The 18923-nt window shown below is 48.9% G+C and overlaps 6 protein-coding genes across 6 annotated transcripts; 2 read left to right on the forward strand and 4 right to left on the reverse strand.

Annotated features, from left to right (window-relative positions):
- Nucleotides 1-6056: 6056 nt before the first annotated feature.
- Nucleotides 6057-7483, forward strand: NUF2 (kinetochore-associated Ndc80 complex subunit nuf2; the record flags this gene model as incomplete). Its single annotated transcript, XM_044852840.1, has 2 exons — nucleotides 6057-7310; nucleotides 7367-7483. The coding sequence occupies 2 exons, from the start codon at nucleotides 6057-6059 to the stop codon at nucleotides 7481-7483; spliced, it is 1371 nt and encodes a 456-aa protein (XP_044705510.1).
- A 255-nt stretch (nucleotides 7484-7738) lies between these two features.
- On the reverse strand, nucleotides 7739-8404 carry FPOAC1_008398 (uncharacterized protein; the record flags this gene model as incomplete). Its single annotated transcript, XM_044852841.1, has 1 exon — nucleotides 7739-8404. The coding sequence occupies one exon, from the start codon at nucleotides 8402-8404 to the stop codon at nucleotides 7739-7741; it is 666 nt and encodes a 221-aa protein (XP_044705511.1).
- A 392-nt stretch (nucleotides 8405-8796) lies between these two features.
- On the forward strand, nucleotides 8797-11253 carry FPOAC1_008399 (uncharacterized protein; the record flags this gene model as incomplete). The annotated part of the gene is made up of 3 exons (XM_044852842.1): nucleotides 8797-8836; nucleotides 8890-9032; nucleotides 9094-11253. The coding sequence occupies 3 exons, from the start codon at nucleotides 8797-8799 to the stop codon at nucleotides 11251-11253; spliced, it is 2343 nt and encodes a 780-aa protein (XP_044705512.1).
- A 168-nt stretch (nucleotides 11254-11421) lies between these two features.
- Nucleotides 11422-12559, reverse strand: FPOAC1_008400 (uncharacterized protein; the record flags this gene model as incomplete). Its single annotated transcript, XM_044852843.1, has 3 exons — nucleotides 11422-11656; nucleotides 11744-12242; nucleotides 12328-12559. The coding sequence occupies 3 exons, from the start codon at nucleotides 12557-12559 to the stop codon at nucleotides 11422-11424; spliced, it is 966 nt and encodes a 321-aa protein (XP_044705513.1).
- A 1029-nt stretch (nucleotides 12560-13588) lies between these two features.
- Nucleotides 13589-14713, reverse strand: FPOAC1_008401 (uncharacterized protein; the record flags this gene model as incomplete). The annotated part of the gene is made up of 3 exons (XM_044852844.1): nucleotides 13589-14329; nucleotides 14381-14551; nucleotides 14612-14713. The coding sequence occupies 3 exons, from the start codon at nucleotides 14711-14713 to the stop codon at nucleotides 13589-13591; spliced, it is 1014 nt and encodes a 337-aa protein (XP_044705514.1).
- Nucleotides 14714-15771: 1058 nt separating this feature from the next.
- Nucleotides 15772-17132, reverse strand: FPOAC1_008402 (uncharacterized protein; the record flags this gene model as incomplete). The annotated part of the gene is made up of 3 exons (XM_044852845.1): nucleotides 15772-15805; nucleotides 15859-17008; nucleotides 17063-17132. The coding sequence occupies 3 exons, from the start codon at nucleotides 17130-17132 to the stop codon at nucleotides 15772-15774; spliced, it is 1254 nt and encodes a 417-aa protein (XP_044705515.1).
- Between the last annotated feature and the right edge of the window lie 1791 nt (nucleotides 17133-18923).

Genomic DNA, 18923 nt, shown 5'->3' on the forward strand with positions numbered 1-18923 from the left:
ACCAAAAACTGAGAAACTGAAAGCTAGTTGTGGTAGGCCACTATCGTCACCGGTGTACAGTCGAGATCGTCTAAATTATATCGGGTATACGAGGGCATCGTGGAGTCGTCAAGACGGTCGAACCAAGCTGGTCATCAGGAGAAGCGAATGTGAGCTGCAGGGTCGTATCGAACGGCTCGCTGCGCTGGTGGGCTCTTGAAGGCCGCCAAAAACTACCTATACGGGATGATGGACGACGGGTTCTTGTCGATAATGAGACAAGTACAGCTGCTGCAGTGGTAGTCGAAATAAGTGGTGATTGTGTATGTGAGGAGAATGCAAGTAGTCGTGGGTCGTAGTTGTCGAGTGATGCGTGGCAAAACGTGTGTGGTGATTCAAGTGCTCGAGGAAGCAACGAAGCGCAGAAGCAGAAGCAGAGCAGATGCTAGGTAATTAAGGTAAGTGTAAGTATAAGGAACAGCAGGTGTCTGCTTGGACCTGGGACTGGGACTGGGACTGGGACTGGGACTGGGACTGGGACTGGGCGTGCGTGCGGATTCCCGGGGGCGGGACAATTTTTCAGGGCACCGGGGGTCGGCAAGGAAGGGAAGGAATGGATCAGGACCAATGAATAACGGGGAAAAGCTGCAGTTTGAGTGGAAAAGAAGAAGTCGACGTCAGGTTTCGGCGAGGGCAGAGACACACAGAAAGGGCGGGAGAGGCCCACAGCCACTGACTGAATCTCGTTTTTCTTCTTGGTCCCTTCGCAAGCTAAAAGCACTATAGTGCGGTACGTACTCCTTTTTTCCCCCTACCTACCTAGGTAGGTAGCAGACCCTCAGACCTTGGACCTCAGACCCTCCAGAGGATCAAAAGCCCCCCAGGTACCCCCTTGTCAATGTGGCAATGGGAAGGGTCCCGTCACTCTGGAGCCATTTCAACGGGTCTCTCTCTTAGAGGAAGTGGAACTTGCAGCGCGAACTTACGAGGTACATATGTAGCGCTACAAGGGCAGTCAATGTCGGTAGGTACCCAGTATCACCTGTACCTGTCTGTACCTGTACCTGTACCTGTACCTGTACCTGTACCTGTACCTGTACCTGTACTTGGGTTCTGGCGGGGACTTCCAGTATCGTAAATTGTGGACGTTTAGACTTCTGATGAGGTGGCGTCCAGCCCAAGAGCCGGCGAGCTGACGACGGGACGTTGGCGCTGGCTACCTCCTCTGCCTACTACCAAAGCTAAGGCTAGGTGCTTCCGGGCAGTCTCGTAACTGAGAGAGACAGACAGGCCAACACCGCAATATTTGGTGGAACTCATAATGGAGCAATGGAGCACGGATAGGACAAGCGAGAGCCATCTTTGCCTGGGTTTAAAAGGGACATGCACGACAAATTGATATGTACGGATACATGTACGCAATGAACCACTCGCTACTGTACCAAAGCTCTCGTGATCTACCTGGCCTGATGGAGGGGCCCGGATGGATGAATGAATGAATCGCATCTCAAAGTCAAATATTGTGCAGTAGGAGGTGGTCATCGACTTGACTCGTCAAAACTGCCCGTCCATAATGAGGGGCACAAAGACAAACGAGGAATTGCCCGTTATTGGACAACGCTGCATATCTACTGGTGGGATGTGTTGTTTGTTTATGTGGAAGCAAACCAAAAGCCATCACCAGAGTGAAGTATCAATGGCATGGAGATGATGTAAAAGGCGGGGAGAAACTCTAAGCACGATTCATGACTGACATTGAGAGGAAGCCAAGACTAGCAGTGCTTAGGTAGTCTCTAATAAAAAGTCATTAGTAGTTAGTTGTATTATCTCTACATCAATATTCAAGATGAGTCCATGCGACGCTCTCTCCGTCTCTCTCTGCTGATCTACCTATGCGGTTATGCTTTTAGACCAGAGGTCCTTGTCCATTGTTCAGCCCCTGGTCGGTATTTGTGTCCTGAGCAGAGGCTGGACAGTCTTGGCAGCCCAACTAACAATCCAGTAGCCGCTACGTTAACTCTGTAGGGAGTAGCGGATGCTATTTTGGCCTTTTTTGAAGGAATCGCATGAAACAAACCAAACAGCACATACAGAATGAGAGTGCGGGCAATGCTTTTGTGTCACGGGCTCGAAATAGTAATATTCATCTTGACATGCATCACTAAAGACAGCAAATGATTCTTGCTGGCATCATCAATAATTAAAGCTCGTGAGAAAGATGGGCCCTCGGATCTTCCATCCGCAGGGAGCCATCGACGATCGTCACCCTCTCAGGTCTGTGGTACACATAACATGTTGACTTGACTAGGTAGAGCTTGGAGCTCATTGCCCACAACTCGCGTCAACGTCACGTCTCATCTTACCTGACCTCTTTTCTTCTTAGCCAATGGTACATTAACGTCCAATGTTTAGATTGGCCAATTTTATATCAGAATGGAAAATGGGGTGTGAAGGAAACATTGGAAAACACCAACTCGAGAAAACGGTATGCTCACGGAAACAAACTTGCTTCGGTGCTAAACTCCTAATCCGTGTGCGATCTTCTACAACCGTTCGCCACGATCGCAAGCCACAATTCATTCATCAGTTTACTTTTTTTGTTTAGACTTTGTGGGAAGCTCTGATTTGACAGGATCGAGGTAAACGCCTTTTCCGTCTCGTAGTGGAAAGACAACTGGCACATGTCAGGAACTTTTTTATTTTCAAATCTTTGGGAAATGAAATATCCCTAATCACAAAATATTGGTCTCGTGAGGTTTACTGACTGGACTACAAGCATTGCGATGGATTGCACTAACAAATAACTACTACTCTATAGACATCGGCATCGTCTCGCCCTGTCCGAAGATCTCGTTCGCCGCCATGCGATCGGGCTTGTCACGCCAAAAAAAAAAAGGCCCCCTCTCCACCCCTTGCTGTTGCTTTCCAGCATTCAATAGACTAGCTCCAGCTACAGTTGTCTCACAAAACCACCTGGTGCAGTTTTTGGTCTCCCTCTTTCTGTCCCTTGGGCCCCCCAATCGACAGAAGCAATGTTGCTTTCACAATGCTGTATGTACTGGAGGTATGTACAGCAGCTGCCAATTGAATACCGGTGCATAGCACGTTGCAATTGAAGTTTGGATCTATCGGATTGACAAACGATACCTGCGCATCCAAGTATCCTGTACCCTTGTCCCGTCTTCCAGGTACCGGTACTTGTGTATTGTACCTCGCATCAGGACAAGACAAGACAAAGACCCACGCAGCTTGCGCCGTTCCTGCGTGTTTCTTCGTATTCCAGTTATCTTTACACTTTGCTTTCTTATCCCGACATTTGGGTTCTTGAGAGCCCGTCTGGGCCTTCGTATCCGCTACCCGAATGCTTAGAAAATGATGACTGTTGAGGTATATCGTTGATTCTCATTTCCAGCCACTTTCATCTTTATCTTGGCTCCCTCGGGAACCTGGCCATCGTCACATCTCGCGTATATCACCGAGATTTAGACAAGTTTGTTCGTGAAGTATCAGGCACTAACACTGGCATCACAACCAACAGACCTCGCCAGTTGCCGTATGTATTAAAGGAAACCCTGCAACACTATGCTGCAAGTTCATCACCAAATTTGAGCTGAGTTATCGTCAGTAAATCATGGGCCTTTCCACCAGGAACGCAGCATGGCAGCATGGACAGGGTTATTTCCGAATCAAGTTTTCGTCCACTCTCCAACGTCGATCCAACCTTAACATGGACAATTGAGCGTCATCATGGCACAGAGTTCCGGTTCAAATCTTCAGCAAGAATTCAGGTTTCCTCAATGGCGAACAAAGTCAATCAGTCAGTCTCAGAATCTCGGCTCAGACGTTGACGGACGGTAGTAGCAGTATGCTCTAAACGTCTCACAATCGACTTGTCATACATCATCGTGTCATGGTCTTGTTAGGAGTTTGTTCAGTGCCAGTCACTCACTCGCTGTATTGCGGAACATGCCTAGAGGAGATACATACATACCTTGCTCTAACGTTAGTAGCATCCCATCCTGCATATTCTGCACTCCAACCGCACGACCGTTGAAGCGGGGAGCTCGGGCCTTGATCGTTTGCGAATCAGGGACCAGACGGATTGATTTTGACTTCACCCATGCCTGCAGTTCCTGAATCGTGTGACATCTTCACACACTTCAGATATGATGAGATCACAGAAAGATCCTTGGAACCACCATTGCGTTCCAGTCTATGACATGACATCCATATTAGCAGACCCCATTCAACAATATCGACGGCGATGAATGCCAGCAAACTCTCACAAATTTAATGCTGCAAGGACATGACATGATAGTATCCTTGTTCATCATTATTATCAAAGGAAGGTGAATATTAGCGCTCCCGACGCCCGTCGCGGAAACAAAGTGGCGGCCCATCCCTCCATTACTTTAGCAGATGCTGTAACTCGGGGGTTCCCTGTCCAAAGGAAAGGTTTCCCGTAAGGGACCATGCATGTCAAGCCATGCAGGAGAAGGGGCAAGGACTTGTTTTCTGCTTATTTTTTTCAATAATCAGGTACCAAAGACATGTTTGTGTTCCACCGCAAGCTGCACGGCATGTCGCTTCCCGTTGCCTACTTGATTCAACAGACTAGGCTTCTGACCAACTCCCGAACCAAGGTCTATTCATCGGGTCGAAAAGATTTCTTGAATCATGATCCCTTCCGGCAGGAGCCAACATCTATTCATTACCTAGTTTCCAGTCTTTGTCACAGTCCAGTCAATTATGACATTGACAGCACAACCAACGTTTCGGCGTTCCCTGAGGCTGCGTTTCATTGGGGTACATCGGTTCTGGAGATTGAGCCTTACAGCCAATCGATCTCGATGTTTCAATAGTGCTCCGATTTTAGTTCAGTCTTTGCTTTTTGGTCGGAACTTCAGATCTATTCCCCCCCTTGCCAGGCACAGGCACAGGCACATGTACAAGCTGGACGGTCACGGCGTACAATACCGGAAAGAGGACCGCTTGTTGGTCGTTTCAGGGGTACCTTTGATGAAAAGGTAAAAAAGCAATGAAACGGTCCGTGCTGGTTCGGATGTGGTGTGTTGGTGTTCCGCCACGTGGATGACCGAGATACATGCGTAGCAGCTGTGAATCTTGTAGGAAACGTGGGACGAAGAGTCTTTGAGGAACTGGACTAGAGCATTGACAAAGGGTTTTCTTTCAAAGCCCAGCGTTAACAAAGTACCTAAAGCAAAGCAAAGTAACTTGAGACGGTGCTTGTAACTGAACACCACACGTTGCAACAAATAAATATCACGGCAACTTGCTTCTCCGTGCTTGCTTCTGCTTGCATTATGTATGTGCTTCAGCCACGCAAAGTTGAGTGATTAATTGACAGGCTAGAAAACGAATGATACGAGTTTGACGGCTGCAAGTGAGACGACGCAGTGCAGGACGGACAGTTGAGCATTGCCAACCGATCCTCGCCAATGATGTGACCGGGGACCATCTTGACTTTCCACCGTTAGTAGTTAGTGGTGTATACAATATGGTGATGTGCTGATTGACCGAAACGCCAATTTCTGAAGGGCACACTCGATATTCACCGAATGTGTCTCTTGATAAGTCTAGACCGATATATAAAGACTGGAAAATTGCAAGGTTGACGAGTTAGTGTGGCTCGGGGCATTGCTTCAAGTAAAGTCATGTAAGCCTCGATATCTAAACTCTGAAGGCTTGCTCTTTTAGGTATGCGACGCGAGAGGTTCGTAGTTTAAGTGAATTGGACGAACAAAACGAAATAACGGATAAGACAAATTCCATTTGCCTGGTCCAGCCACTCCGTTGAAGTACGCATTTAAACTTCATATATATGAAACAACACTGACACATCTTCTAGAATCAGCTGTTGGGCAGCCATGAAGCGCTCATGAGTCGTCACGTGATAGAATTGTTCATGTTTCCACGGCAACAATTGGTGATAAACACTTTCCATAGTAGGTACTCACGATAGACTAGCCCGAAGCGCAATCAGAGGAAAGGAAAAGAAAGAATAACGAATTTTATTATAGCCAAAGGCACCAGCAACTATGGCATACAACCCGCGAATGAGCATTATTCCGACCTCGCAGCAGAACTCACGCACCCGAAAGAAGGAGGAAGAGGCTGATGCTTTTATGCGCCTTCCTGACCGCGAGATCGTAGGCTGTATTACCGACATCGGCATCACATTTACCGTTGCAGATCTCCAGAAACCAAATGCTGCCCACGTTCAGCAAATATTCGAATGGTTCGCCGAGCTTCTTCTCAATGCGACACGCGAAACTGTCGAGCCGGCCATGCGTGCCGCCGCCGAGGATATCGCCGGAGAGTACGCAGATGTTATTCCTTCCGACACTCGCAACCTGATGGGCTTCTATGTGTCGCTGCGGAGGTTGTTGTTCGAGTGCGGCATCACCGATTTTAGCTTCAACGATTTATACAAACCGTCATACGATCGTCTTGTCAAGATCTTCAGCTACCTGATCAACTTTGTCCGGTTCCGCGAGTCCCAGACAGCTGTTATCGACCAACACTACAACAAGGCCGAGTCAACAAAGACCCGTATCGAGACGCTATATGCACAAAATCAGGAGAACGAGGGCCGACTAGAGGACATGAAGCATAACCGCAAGGCGATGGAGGCTCAGGTCCAGCAAAAGACAATGAGGAACGAAGAGCTCAAGAAGAGACTCCTTGAGCTTCGAAGGAACCAAGAACGAGTAGCTGCGCGACTTGAAGAGGCCAAGCAAAAGAAGGGCGAGCTCACTACTGCACTGGAACAAAAGACACATGAAAAGGTGACTTTGAAACAAGAAAGCACGAAACTGCGACCTTATGTGCTCCAGAGCGCCTCTGATCTTCAGGAGAACTTGGCCGAGTTGCGCGACATTCTCAACAACGACAAGTCACACATCGATGCCCTGGACCGAAGAGCACGGGCTCTTCAGACATCGACGGATTCTTTCTCGGTCGTCTCAACAGATGTTGCGTCATGTATCAAAATTCTTGATGAGATTGCTTCAGAATTGGCGAAAGAGGAAGAGGAATTGGCACGGAATGCAAAACAGCGTGATGCTCTTTCAGAGCGCAGTAACAATGCGCGCGAAGTCGAGCGCACCGAGACTATGCTGAAACGCCAACTGTCCAAGTGGATGGAGCGCACAGAAAAGCTTCGTGAGCAGAGCAATCACAAGGCACACGAGGCCAAGGAGAAGATGCATGAACTCCGGGCGGTTCACAGGCAGCTTACTGAGGAGCACACGGAAAAGGGCAAGGAGATGGAGGTTCGACGTGTCAGGATCGAGCAGACTGAGAAAAAGGTAAGTAACCCTAGGCCGGTTTGTGACGATGTTGCGGTTTGCTAACATGTGCATAGATGCTTGACTTGAAGGAGAATATTGAGAACGAGGTTCACAGCGCACATGAAGAGTATCGCAAGATGGAGGCGCACATCAAGCTGTACATTGCTGAGATGGAACAAGCCATTGCTTAGCTCAGCTCGTGCGATACTTGCTTTCTTTTCTCTCGTGCTTTGGGTTATGATTAGCGGCGATACTTGGATACAGATACCATGGGACGGCGTTGGGAGAGTGTAATGACGATATGTTAATGTTAACGCTGATGTTTACGTCTATTCTGAGAACAACAGTAACGCAATGTTTCCAGTGGTAGCTGGAGATAATGGATGACACAGTATATTTTATGATGTAAGAGACAAAACTCCACATAACTGGAATGTTGAGATATGTCAGGTTTGTTGTTCCTGGACCTCAAACTTGAACCATCGATTCAGAACTTGCTTGATGCTGACAGTCCGCCCGCTCCATATCCCATCGTCCCTTTTCGCTGTTCCATTTAATAAGGGTATCATTTCTTCTCCAAGCTGTTCAAGATCCTCGTGTCCGCCCACGCCTTTTGGCTCAACAACAGCAGCCTTGAACCCATTCCGTGACGCGGCATCAACCAGCAACGCTGTAGAGTTCCCAATCCCTTGTGCAGACCATTCGCTTGCATCTCTATGAAGAGCGAGGAGACCATAGACCAGAAGAAGAGATGTACGGGAGTCAGAGGCGTGGTTTGGCGGTGCTGGTAGCAATGAGTTTGTGGGTGTAAAAACGGAAAGATAAGCACGTAGATGTGTAACTGTTGGTGTGAATATAATTCGTATATGGCGAGAAATGGCGATTTGGTATAGCGATGACTTTAGGAGGACATGAGAGGGCTCTGTTGCTGAGTCCTCTGTATTGTCTTCTTGGAGAGTGAGATGATGTGTGACATCCTCAACTAGTGAGCTATGGAACTCAGCTTTGGAAGAGCCGATTATTAGTGTTGTGGGATATCTTTGGTATGATATAATGTAGGATAAAAGCTCAGAAGGAGTTGCTGGTGCGAGAACGACCGGTTGCGATGTCATGATCGCTGTGTTGTAAAAATATAGGGTAGCTTTCTTTAACAAAAGCGAAGCAATATTTGAGTTATGCCAGCCTAGTCGACATTGTTGAGTAAGTTGAACTTAGACAAATGCCCAAGTCGCATTGATTGCAATGCACAGGCTGTCCATTGTGATGTCTAAAGTCTGATCTACACGAGGATTATCAATATAATGATGCTATGGAGGGACTCAGGTGGGCAGGCGTTGAGATCCCCCACTAACTGCCACGCCCCTCCACCTCTGTACCTAGGTAGGTAGTCCGCAGCAACCATCGACTAGGTACAGAACGTCATCTTGAACATCTACCTACATCCGATCCCGAAAATACCTCCCTCTCCTCCTAACGCGGCGTAAGCTTAGGGCTCAGCTGCGCAATGGAGTCAATAGCACGTATCTCAGCTCTCATGGAGACTGGTATGCTTCTCTGCTGACCGTTCTACCTGGTGCTGAACTAACTGATTTCCTAGCGAGGGAGCTCACCCTCGATGCAGCCCAGGCGACGCGCGGTGCGCGCACGAGCTCAAAGCCTCTGGATAGGAACCAGATGAAAAAGTTGCTAGACAGTAGAAATGAGCGCGAGGTTCTCGACGGTTTACGGCGTGTTATCGCGGTGCGTGGCGTTGCTGTCTTCTTTGGTGATGGAGCTTGGCTAACTAACAATGATGAGGCAGATGATGTACCGCAATCACAAGACCTTGCCGTTCTTCTCATCCGTTGTCAAGAACGTTGCGTCCCCGAATATAGAGATCAAGAAGCTTGTTTACATTTACCTCATACACCATGCCGAACAGGAACCCGACCTCGCCCTACTGTCCATCAACACTATTCAAAAATCCCTATCCGACCAGAACCCTCAAGTTCGAGCTCTTGCCCTCAAGACCATGTCGGGGATCCGAGTCCCCGTCATCAGCCAGATCGTATCCCTCGCCATCAAGAAGGGTGTTGCCGACATGAGCCCCTACGTGCGGAAAGCCGCTGCCCTTGCGATCCCGAAATGCCATCGATTAGACCCGAGTCAAGCGCCGCAGCTGATCGAAAACCTGTCCACTTTGCTGGGAGACAAACAGTATTACGTCGCCGGAGCCGCCGTGTCGGCTTTCCTGGAGATTTGCCCTGACCAAATAGATCTTATACATAAACATTATCGCGCGCTGATAAAGCAGGTGGTGGACATGGACGAATGGAGTCAACTGGCGACACTGCGACTCATGACGTATTATGCACGAAAGTGCTTCCCGCGGAAATCTCAATCACCAGACGAATCTGCCGAGACCGCCCAGGAACAGAAAGTAGACGACTTTTACGGTGAATCACGGCAAGGCAGTCGAGGTCAAGGCTCTTCTTCAGTCTTGGACCCAGACCTCGCACTGCTACTGAACGGGATCAGGCCTCTTCTACAAAGCCGAAACGCTGGTGTTGTTGTCGCCGTTACTAGATGCTACGTTGACATTGGCACACCGGAATATGTGAAGCAGGCTATCGGCCCATTGATTGCTTTGCTGCGTGGAGCTCAGGACATACAGCAGACGGCTCTCTTTAATATCGTTTCTGTGTGTCTTATTCGACCAGCAGACTTTGTTAAATATGCCAGTCACTTCCTTGTTCGTGCTACGGATACAGCCCCTATTTGGGAACTGAAGTTGGAGATCTTGACCATCATCTTTCCCCACAGCCCTTCACATGTCAAGAGTCTTATTCTAAAGGAGTTGGAACACTTCTCGCAAGGGACTAACAAAGCATTGGTTCGTGAGGCGGTGCGCGCTATTGGCCGCTGCGCCCAGACCGACACTACTACAGCTCCTCGATGCTTGAAGTTACTCTTGGGTCAGATAACAAGTCTGGATGGCACCCTTGCTGCTGAATCACTCACAGTAATTCGTCACCTGATACAACAGGATGTTCAGGGACATGTTGGAACGGTTGTTCGGCTGGCAAAGAATCTCGACTCTGCAACCGATCCCCAGGCGCGAGCAACAATTATTTGGTTAGTGGGTGAATTTTCAGGCTTGAATGGAGAGGACAACATCGCGCCGGATGTTCTTCGAATCCTGCTTAAAGAGTTCACAAACGAATCACCAGTTGCTAAGCAACAGATTCTGCTCTTGGCAGCCAAAGTGTATCTCCATCATATCAATCGCAAGAGCGAAGCGGAAAAAGAGCGAGATACAGAGGAGGATCCGCCTATGGAGAGTGACACCCATCCTATTGAGAGACTGTGGGAGTACGCCCTTCTCCTTGTCAGGTACGATACGTCATTCGACCTTCGTGATCGTGCAAGGATGTATCGTTCGCTTCTTGCAGTACCTCAGCTGGCTACCCTGATGTTGCTTGCTGAGAAACCTGCTCCCCAGGCTCCAAGCCCATCTGAGTCCCGGAAGGGATTCTTACTGGGCTCCTCGACACTGGTGCTTGCTGGTGGTGGCGGTATTCATGGTCTAAGGGGATATGAACCCTTGCCAGACTGGGTCGAGGAAGGGCAGCAGCCTGATGGTCGACTTCGAGAGCCTGAAGGAGGTCAAAGTTCGAGGTACGACGTCGAAAGAAGCACACTCCCTGCTAGTGACAGACTGGATGAGGCCGCAAAGACAATCATGCCCACCAAGGCCAACGGTACAGGTGAAGCGGTCGGTACAAAAACTTTGGACGATTGGCTTGGAGAAGAGAAGGAAAGTGAAGAGTCGTCAGATGAGACAGAAGAAGAATCATCCGAAGAAGAGGATGACGACGACGAAGAAGATGACGATGACGAGGAGGAGGAGGAGGAGGAGGAAGAAGAGGAGACGGATAGTGACGATGACGATGGAGAGGCCGACAGACTGGTCAAGTCCTGATACCGATAGAAAACATTATGAAAGACGTTTAAGATAGACTCATACGAGTCGTCAAGATCTGATCTAGTATCGTTCCAAGCGACAAACACCCTGCGCCCTATTCCAAACAAGCCCATACTAAGGCGGCTATATCAATTTCCCAATACAATATATCTCAACCAAAAACTTTTAAGCATTTCGGGTGTTCTCAACCTTTCTCTCCTCACTGGAAGACTCGGCGGGCGTCTCACCCTCAGTGGTCTTGTTTCGTCGCATATTAGCCGCCATCTGGGGGAAGAAGATGCCAGGATGGAAAGCAGTCAAGCAGAAGCCTGTCACAAGAACAAGACTGCTGTCAAGTACAAGGAAGCTAGGCTCATCCTGCATGATGTGGTTACCCCAACCACCAGCCATCTCTGCAATTCTGTATTTTCTCGCGTCAGCTGATGTAAGAAACAATGTGAAACTACCGGAATACCGGAGTTAACAAAAGGAGGGAGGAGGAACTAACCGGTAGATGCAACGTGTGAGAATGGCAAAATAAGCGACCGTAACAGCGATGCCAAACAGCCGGAATTTTTTGTCCTGCCAGACGCGCAGCGAGTCAGGGGCAACCTCTGGGCTGTGGATGTACTTTTTCACGCGGAGGTAGTAGTCAGTTCCCATGATACCAAAGGCGAGCAGGACAACGACTTGGAGAACAACACCGGCGACAATGGTCCTGTTGCCGTTGGTAGCTAGGTCGGGCTGGTCACGTTTGGCTGCTGCTGCGATGCCACCACCGATGGCCTGAATGATGAGACATGACAAGTCGGCGGGAAGGAACACTCTCGGATACCAGCGAGGGTGGAATCGTGAGAGAGATGGGTTGAGAGCCAAGGCGACGTGCTTGAGGGTGAGGTATATGGCGGCGCAGATGAAGGTCGGAGCGATGATGATGCAGCAAATCTGAGTCTGGAAGGCCGATTGTTTCCAAGGATTAGGGTTCATTTGTACACGACCAATGTAGCCTTGGCTATGTTAGCATATCCATAATTCCTTCTTCTCACGCCTTTCCAGCAGATTGAGTCTGTGTTTGAGCTTGGCAAAACATACCGATGGTTTCAAGCAATAAACCTGCTCCCAATGTTGCAGCATAGGTCCACGTTCGTTTCCAAATACCTATTCCCACAGCAGAGAGGAAAAGTGCCGCGAAACAGATGGTGAAGAAATAGCTGGAACCCTTGTTGGGAACATAGCCCAGGACAGTTGCTTCAACGGGGCAGAGATCAGTGATATCAGTGCAAGCGTCGAATGTCGCTGGACGACGGGCGTATAGTTCGTACATGGTGGCGTCCTATAGTTGCAATGGACCTAGAATGTCTGAAAAGGAAAAAGTAAATAATAAAAAAGAGAGAACGGGAATGTAATATTGGTCTCTGTCTAGTATGTATGACGACTAATGTATGTATGTATTCGTTTCAGAAGAACGACCCGCTTGTACGAGATGAGGACCGTGTTTAATAGCAGTAGTCGCTAATAAGTTAGACCCAATAACAGGGGAATGAAAGGAGATGAAAGAAAAAGGATAAATGAAGAGAGGAAGTAGGATGCAAGAGGGTGCAGATACCCTCCATCCTATCCATTTCATCCATCCCATGCAGAGCTGACTCGATTACAACCCGACAGGCCCGATTTTTAGGGATCAACACATCGGAAATCCGGGGATTATAATATTTCCCATACGTTACACAATGGACATTTGTTCAGTCTGACTCTCTAAAAAAGAATGAATGGTGGGAAAACTGGCAAGCTCCAAGGTTAAATTCATTCAGAGCTAGTCGCCAAGAATGAAGACGCCAAGACTCGGCTGGCATAATTCCCGGGCGTAGATCGCTTATCTTGGTCAAACGTTGAATGCTTATTCCTCGCAATTTCTCGCATTCCTCGCGTTGACCTCGGGTTTCTTCACAATCCAATAAGAGTGCTACTTCGCTTGCAGTTCTCTTCCCCGTTTTTTTACCTCGATCCGAAGTCCCGAGTCATCATTAAGTTTTTGGCGGCCGACCCCTGGTTAAATGGAAAACGGAAATACATGAACAGCTGAAAACCCGTTGGTATGGAGGTAGAGTCGGGTCAAATCTCGTCCGTTTGTGACAAATTCTTGTGTGGTAGGGGCGGGACTTCGGGGGTTTTATAGATGGCCGATCCGATGTTGGGTCTGGTCTGAGATTGTTGTAGGGCATGATGGACGAACGGTGTATGGTTTCACATGTAAAATGATATGCAGTGGTACTCAGATCTTGCATGTAACTGTTTCATTCCTTAACTTGGCATGGAAACAAAAAAATGCTTGTCTATAACTAACAACTCGAATTTACTTCTGACCTTGGCTCTGCTCTTCCTTACCGCCCAAGTATCTATACACAACCGAAAAGTCCCTTCCTTGACACTTCTCCTCCTTCTCAGCAGCCTCATAGACCGCAAACGCCGTCTTGGCCAATTCCATTCTTGCGCCTGCCTCCTCAGCAGCCACCATAGCCAGTCTGAGATCCTTCTTCATCAGCGCGATGCCGAACCCGCCTCGGTAATCTCTGTTGGCTGGCGCCGTCTCGACAACACCTGCCACAGGGTTGTTGACCTCACTGGGCCAGCATCGTCCTGTGCTGACGTTGATGACGCCTGCCAGCTTCTTGGGATCCAACCCCCACTGCATACCCAGGTTCATGGCCTCTGCTGTCGCGATGTTGTTGAGCGCCAGGAGATAGTTGTTGGCCAGCTTCGCGGATAGGCCGGCGCCTTGTTCACCGCAGTGTAGCACTTTCTTGCCCATGAGCAAGAGGACAGGCTCGAGGCGGGGGACGAGAGATGGTGAGGCACCAAGCATAAAGGTAAGTGTTCCCGCAGTAGCACCCACGACACCTCCAGACATGGGCGCATCAACAAACGTGCCTTGTCCTGCTGAAGACACAGTCTTGGCGACCTGGCGGGATGTAGATGGGTCAATGGTTGAGCAGTCGATGAAAACTCGATCCTTTTTGGGCAGAGAGGAGGTGATGATGGATTCATATACACCTTTGACGTGCTGAGGCTCTGGGAGAACAGTGATGATAGTATCCTAGAGAGTGTCAGCGAACCTGAACATAGTCGCCAACAGTAAGAGACTTACAGCATCTTTGGAAGCATCAAATGCGCTGGCTGCCAGTCCAACCTGAGCTCCTGTCGAAGCCGCTTTCATTTCTGTTTCCAAGCCTTTCATGGATTCAGGGTTGATGTCAAAGATAGACACCTTATCTGAGGGTTTCAACTTTGACTGGAGATTCCTTGCCATTTGGTATCCCTGATATACCCATGTCAGTATATTATATCTCCCATCTTTGCGGTCGAGAAGTATACATACCATCTGTCCTAGACCGATGAAGCTGTAGTTGTCCAGTCGCCGTGCTGAACTGGCAAAGCCTCGACGAAGCATCAAGCTTCCAAGGCGCGTTGAAGGTCTCATATCGAATGGGTGTGAGAAATATGTATTCAGATGGTACAAGAGGCAGAAGGAACAGGTAAATAAGATCAATTCATTAAATCAAAGATTATAAGAACCAAAGTCATTATAACAAAAAAGGTATGAGATCCCATCGACTACACTTGACGTGTGGGGGAACATGGTTACCCGAATGACAGCCGGCCATTGCCGTACTTAGCCAGAATCGCCGAGTAAACTAACACTTACATCCTTCCAGGTACCAAGACATGACATCCATGATTTGCGAGTTGGAGATTGTCTTAATGCGGAGGAGAGAGGATGCGGGGAAACCCTTACAGGCCCCTGAGCCGTGGGGAGTTTTAGGTACCGAGAAGCGCTAAAACCCGGGGCAATAGTAGGTTCCATAAGAACTTCCTTTCTTAGAGGTTTTAATGCAGTAAAGTTAGCAAGTTAGTACAGAGTGAGATTGCTTGCGTTCCCATATTCAACGATCCAACTACAGGTACTTTGTCTTAACGGACAGCCAGACATTAAAGACGAGGAAGTTTTTTAAGTTTATTTTTATTTGTATTCAAGTCTTGATACATACGTAGTCCGATGTAAGCTGAGTCCGTCAACCTCTCAGAGGTCCGTCATTTCAAATGAACTTCCTTCGTCAAGTCCATTTCAAGTCCTGTTATCCCAACTCAAAGAGACAGAACGTATTCAATACGAACCCTGACCTCTGCCAACTTGCCAAGCGTTGACGACTGGTAGATTTAAAAGAGTATGTGCAATGAACGGAGATTGTGACAGCAAAGTTAATCCTGAAAAAGGCAAGGTAAAGTGATGTGGTATAATAAGTAACGATAAGCGACTAAGATGCAGTCTTGCACATCTTACTCAGACAATAGGGGTAGTATTGGGGTAGTGATCCGTTGATACAGAAGGACAAAAATGAAGAGCAACCTGGAAAGGAAAAAAAACAATAGCCACGCCGATCCAACCAGTCCATCCCATAAATCTCAGCCATGATAATCGTGGGACTATTCAAGTCCCCTACTAATGGCCTAATTTCCGAAGACATGAAAATTCGTGACTTAGAGGAAGTTCATGAGCCAAGGAACGATGGCGCTATGGGTATGTTAGCTGTTATCCCTACACTCTCAGAATGAATACCAACTTACCCAACTGCGACAGTGGCGCCTAGACCAAGCAACGCCCGGTTCTTCACCTTTTCTTTTCTTAATTGGGTCTCAGTCTTAACCTTCTTTGATCGGGGCTGCTCCTCTGGGGTCTTATCACCCTCTTCATCGCCCACCGAGATGTCCCCAGCCTTGCGCTTGCTCTTCTTGGCAGAAGCAGAGCCCTCTTCAGCATTGATCTCTTGCTCCTCATCTTCAACTCCATTTTCCTTACTCTTTTGGACCATCTCCTTGGCTGCGTTCATCATCTGAGCGATTTCCTCGGCACTTGGGGGCTCGCCAGCAGTAGGGAGGGGAAGTTCGACCTCGGTAATTGTACGCTTGGTCTCAACACCAGCATCATCTGTAATAACATCCTCTTCAACGTGAACCTTCACCTTAGGGTCTTCCTCCCTGGGCTCCAGAACAATGGCGGGCTCAAATTCGGTGGATTGTAACACAATATCTTCCCGCTTGGCCTCGAGTTCCGGGGCACCGTTGAGGAGATCGACCTTCTCTGTGATAGTTTCGACAGTCTCGGCCTTGGCACGGGTGCTCCGCTTTCGAGGTGAAGGAGGGGCGCGCCTTGTGCTCTTGGTGGGGCTGGCAGAGCGACGCGAGCGCGTGCTTCGAGGAGCGACCGATGGCGTAGGGGGGGCCAACACAGGTTGCGCGGCCTTGAAGACATCAAATTTGGGAGGAGCCATGATGGTCTTGGCAGGCGAGCCGGAAGGAGTTAACATGCTGATCGGAGTAGGGTCCAGTAGCGCGCGAATCCAGGGAGTGATCTTGTACTCCTCAGCGAGGGCGAGAGCTTGCTCCGGGGGGATCCAGATGTTACCGGCAGTCTCTTCGTGGCTCGTAGTTGGAAGAGACTTGATGTACTTTCGTTCCGCCTCTTCATCAGAAGCCTCGGCATAGGGGAAGCTGGCCTTGAACATGCCAGTCGCTGAGACGTAACCATCGTAACTGCGTCGCATGAGGAAATAGCTGCTGGGGCTGGACTTGAAGATTCCAGAGACGATGCCCTTGGGCAAAGGAGCGCGAAGATGCGCGTAGTCGAACACACCGAGTTCGGAGGAGTCGTTAGAGCCGCTCATCTTAGGTGTAAGCTTAGTTTGCCCAAGGCGTCGACGCGAAACCATATCGGTGTCTAGGGACAATTGTGAGCATGCAAACTCGCGACTTGGAGAAAAGGAGTATTTACGATCTGGAACACCCTCGATCAAGAGGATGTTGTGTTTGGCTGGCAATGTGCGCTCATGTTGAGAGGCCATCTTGGATGATGATGTCTATTATCGTGGGGAAGATCGGGCGCGGCGCGACCAATATGGATGACCTCAGAATAGTGAAATCGAAGCGTAACCGCGACAGCCGAAGAGAGTTGCCTCGATTCAGCGCGCAAAGAGGTTAAAGTATAATTAATGGCCTGAGATGAGTAGAAAAGTCTTGTTAGTGGAATTGGTCACGATGCAACGTGGAAGATTTCTGATGCAGGCTCAAGATTGGGGGGGTAACAGGCTGTGGCAGTTTTGACTGTAGACGTACCGTGTCAAGCAGGGCTTAGCTCATTCAATAAGTAGGTAAGTAAGCCGTATGAAGACGTCAATGGCGCTTCAGGCGACAAAAAAATTGATAAGAAAACAGACGAGTTCCAAGGGTGCCTATACCATAAATAGAGGGAGAGAAGAAAAACACGATGAAGTAGATGAAGGTGAAGGTGAAGGTGAAAAGATTCGCGACAGATTCGAGGAGGGACGAGAGCTGAGACGAGAAAGCCGTCGCGCAAATTACATCGATAGCGTCGAGGACTTTAGGGTGGCCCTGCTGGCGGGTTCTTCTTGAAAGGGCTTAGCATGAAGGAAGTGAGTGGAGAGCTGCGAGATAGATTGGTACTACGATTTGTATGGCACGGTTAGTGAATCGAGAAGTCTTGTGTTAATTTCTGACCAAATTACCCCCATTTTGCCGTGCGCCTGACTTAGCGCTATTACCCGCTGAGTCCCCTTGCCAGCATAAAAGTACGTACCTCCTTTTTACGCGTTCCTCTTTTTTTTCGCGACAGATTTTGTTGGGATTTTTTGTGCTATTAGGGTCCTGTTTTTTAAAATTAGATTAACGAGTAAGGACTCTTGACAGCTATGAGCTTTCTGGTTTAGTCTGCTGTTCCCCTATCCTCGCTTCCACGATCCATGGTGTCATATCCCAGTCCATTTCCTGCTACGGTTAGCTAGGAGGGCACGTGGGGAAACTCTGTTCTAGAGTCTGCCAGCAACTCTTCTGCCGCCCCTAGCAACCTGGTAACCCAAGCAAGCCCGACAGGTCCAGCGCCAACCAACGTCGATCTTCAGGGTGAACCACACCTGGACCTGATCCAGGCCCCCAACAAGCAAGTCAGTTAAGTCTCCTAGGGCCCCTGGATCCCCTGGACTCCCTTCACTGTGTCCGGCGCACGAACAGGTCACTGGTGCTGGCTGGTTCACAGAACGCGGGGAAATGGGCATGGGTTTTGGCTGGCTATCATCTCAGATTTGCGGGTGCGGCGCCATGATTCGATTTGAAGCGAAGCACAATAAGCAAGAGAAAGACATGGCATAGATCGGGCTTGACAGATGTGGTCTGAGCAGAGACAATGACCGAATGCAACGCTTACAACCTCACTCTTGTTTGTTCAGTTTCGCGACGGATTGGCTACTCACAGACATGACTGCGACATTGACGAATGGTGCCGCACCTTGTCATTGTCGCGCGTCAACTGGTGCTGTGCTGTTGCATAGTAGCGTGTTTCTTCAGCTAATCGCCTTGCATTTGACAACAACAGAAGCTCAAAGCCTGGAAGAGCTGTGATGGGCGGGTTGAAGCTTTCCAGCATTCGACCTATTCGACTCCTGGTACTCCCTGGCCCTATGCGCAGGACCCTTGAGTCTGTCTGATTGACAGATAACGGATAGTTCTTACAAGGAGCTCCCTGGGAGGTTTGCGATATGTGATGCACGCTATTTACCTGTTCCTAGTCGGGTCTTAGATTTACTGGCCGCGTTCACGCGTAGGACAGTGGCGTAAAGGTT

Source organism: Fusarium poae, chromosome 3 (genome assembly GCF_019609905.1).
Source record: "Fusarium poae strain DAOMC 252244 chromosome 3, whole genome shotgun sequence".
Classification (NCBI taxonomy): Eukaryota; Fungi; Ascomycota; class Sordariomycetes; order Hypocreales; family Nectriaceae; genus Fusarium; species Fusarium poae.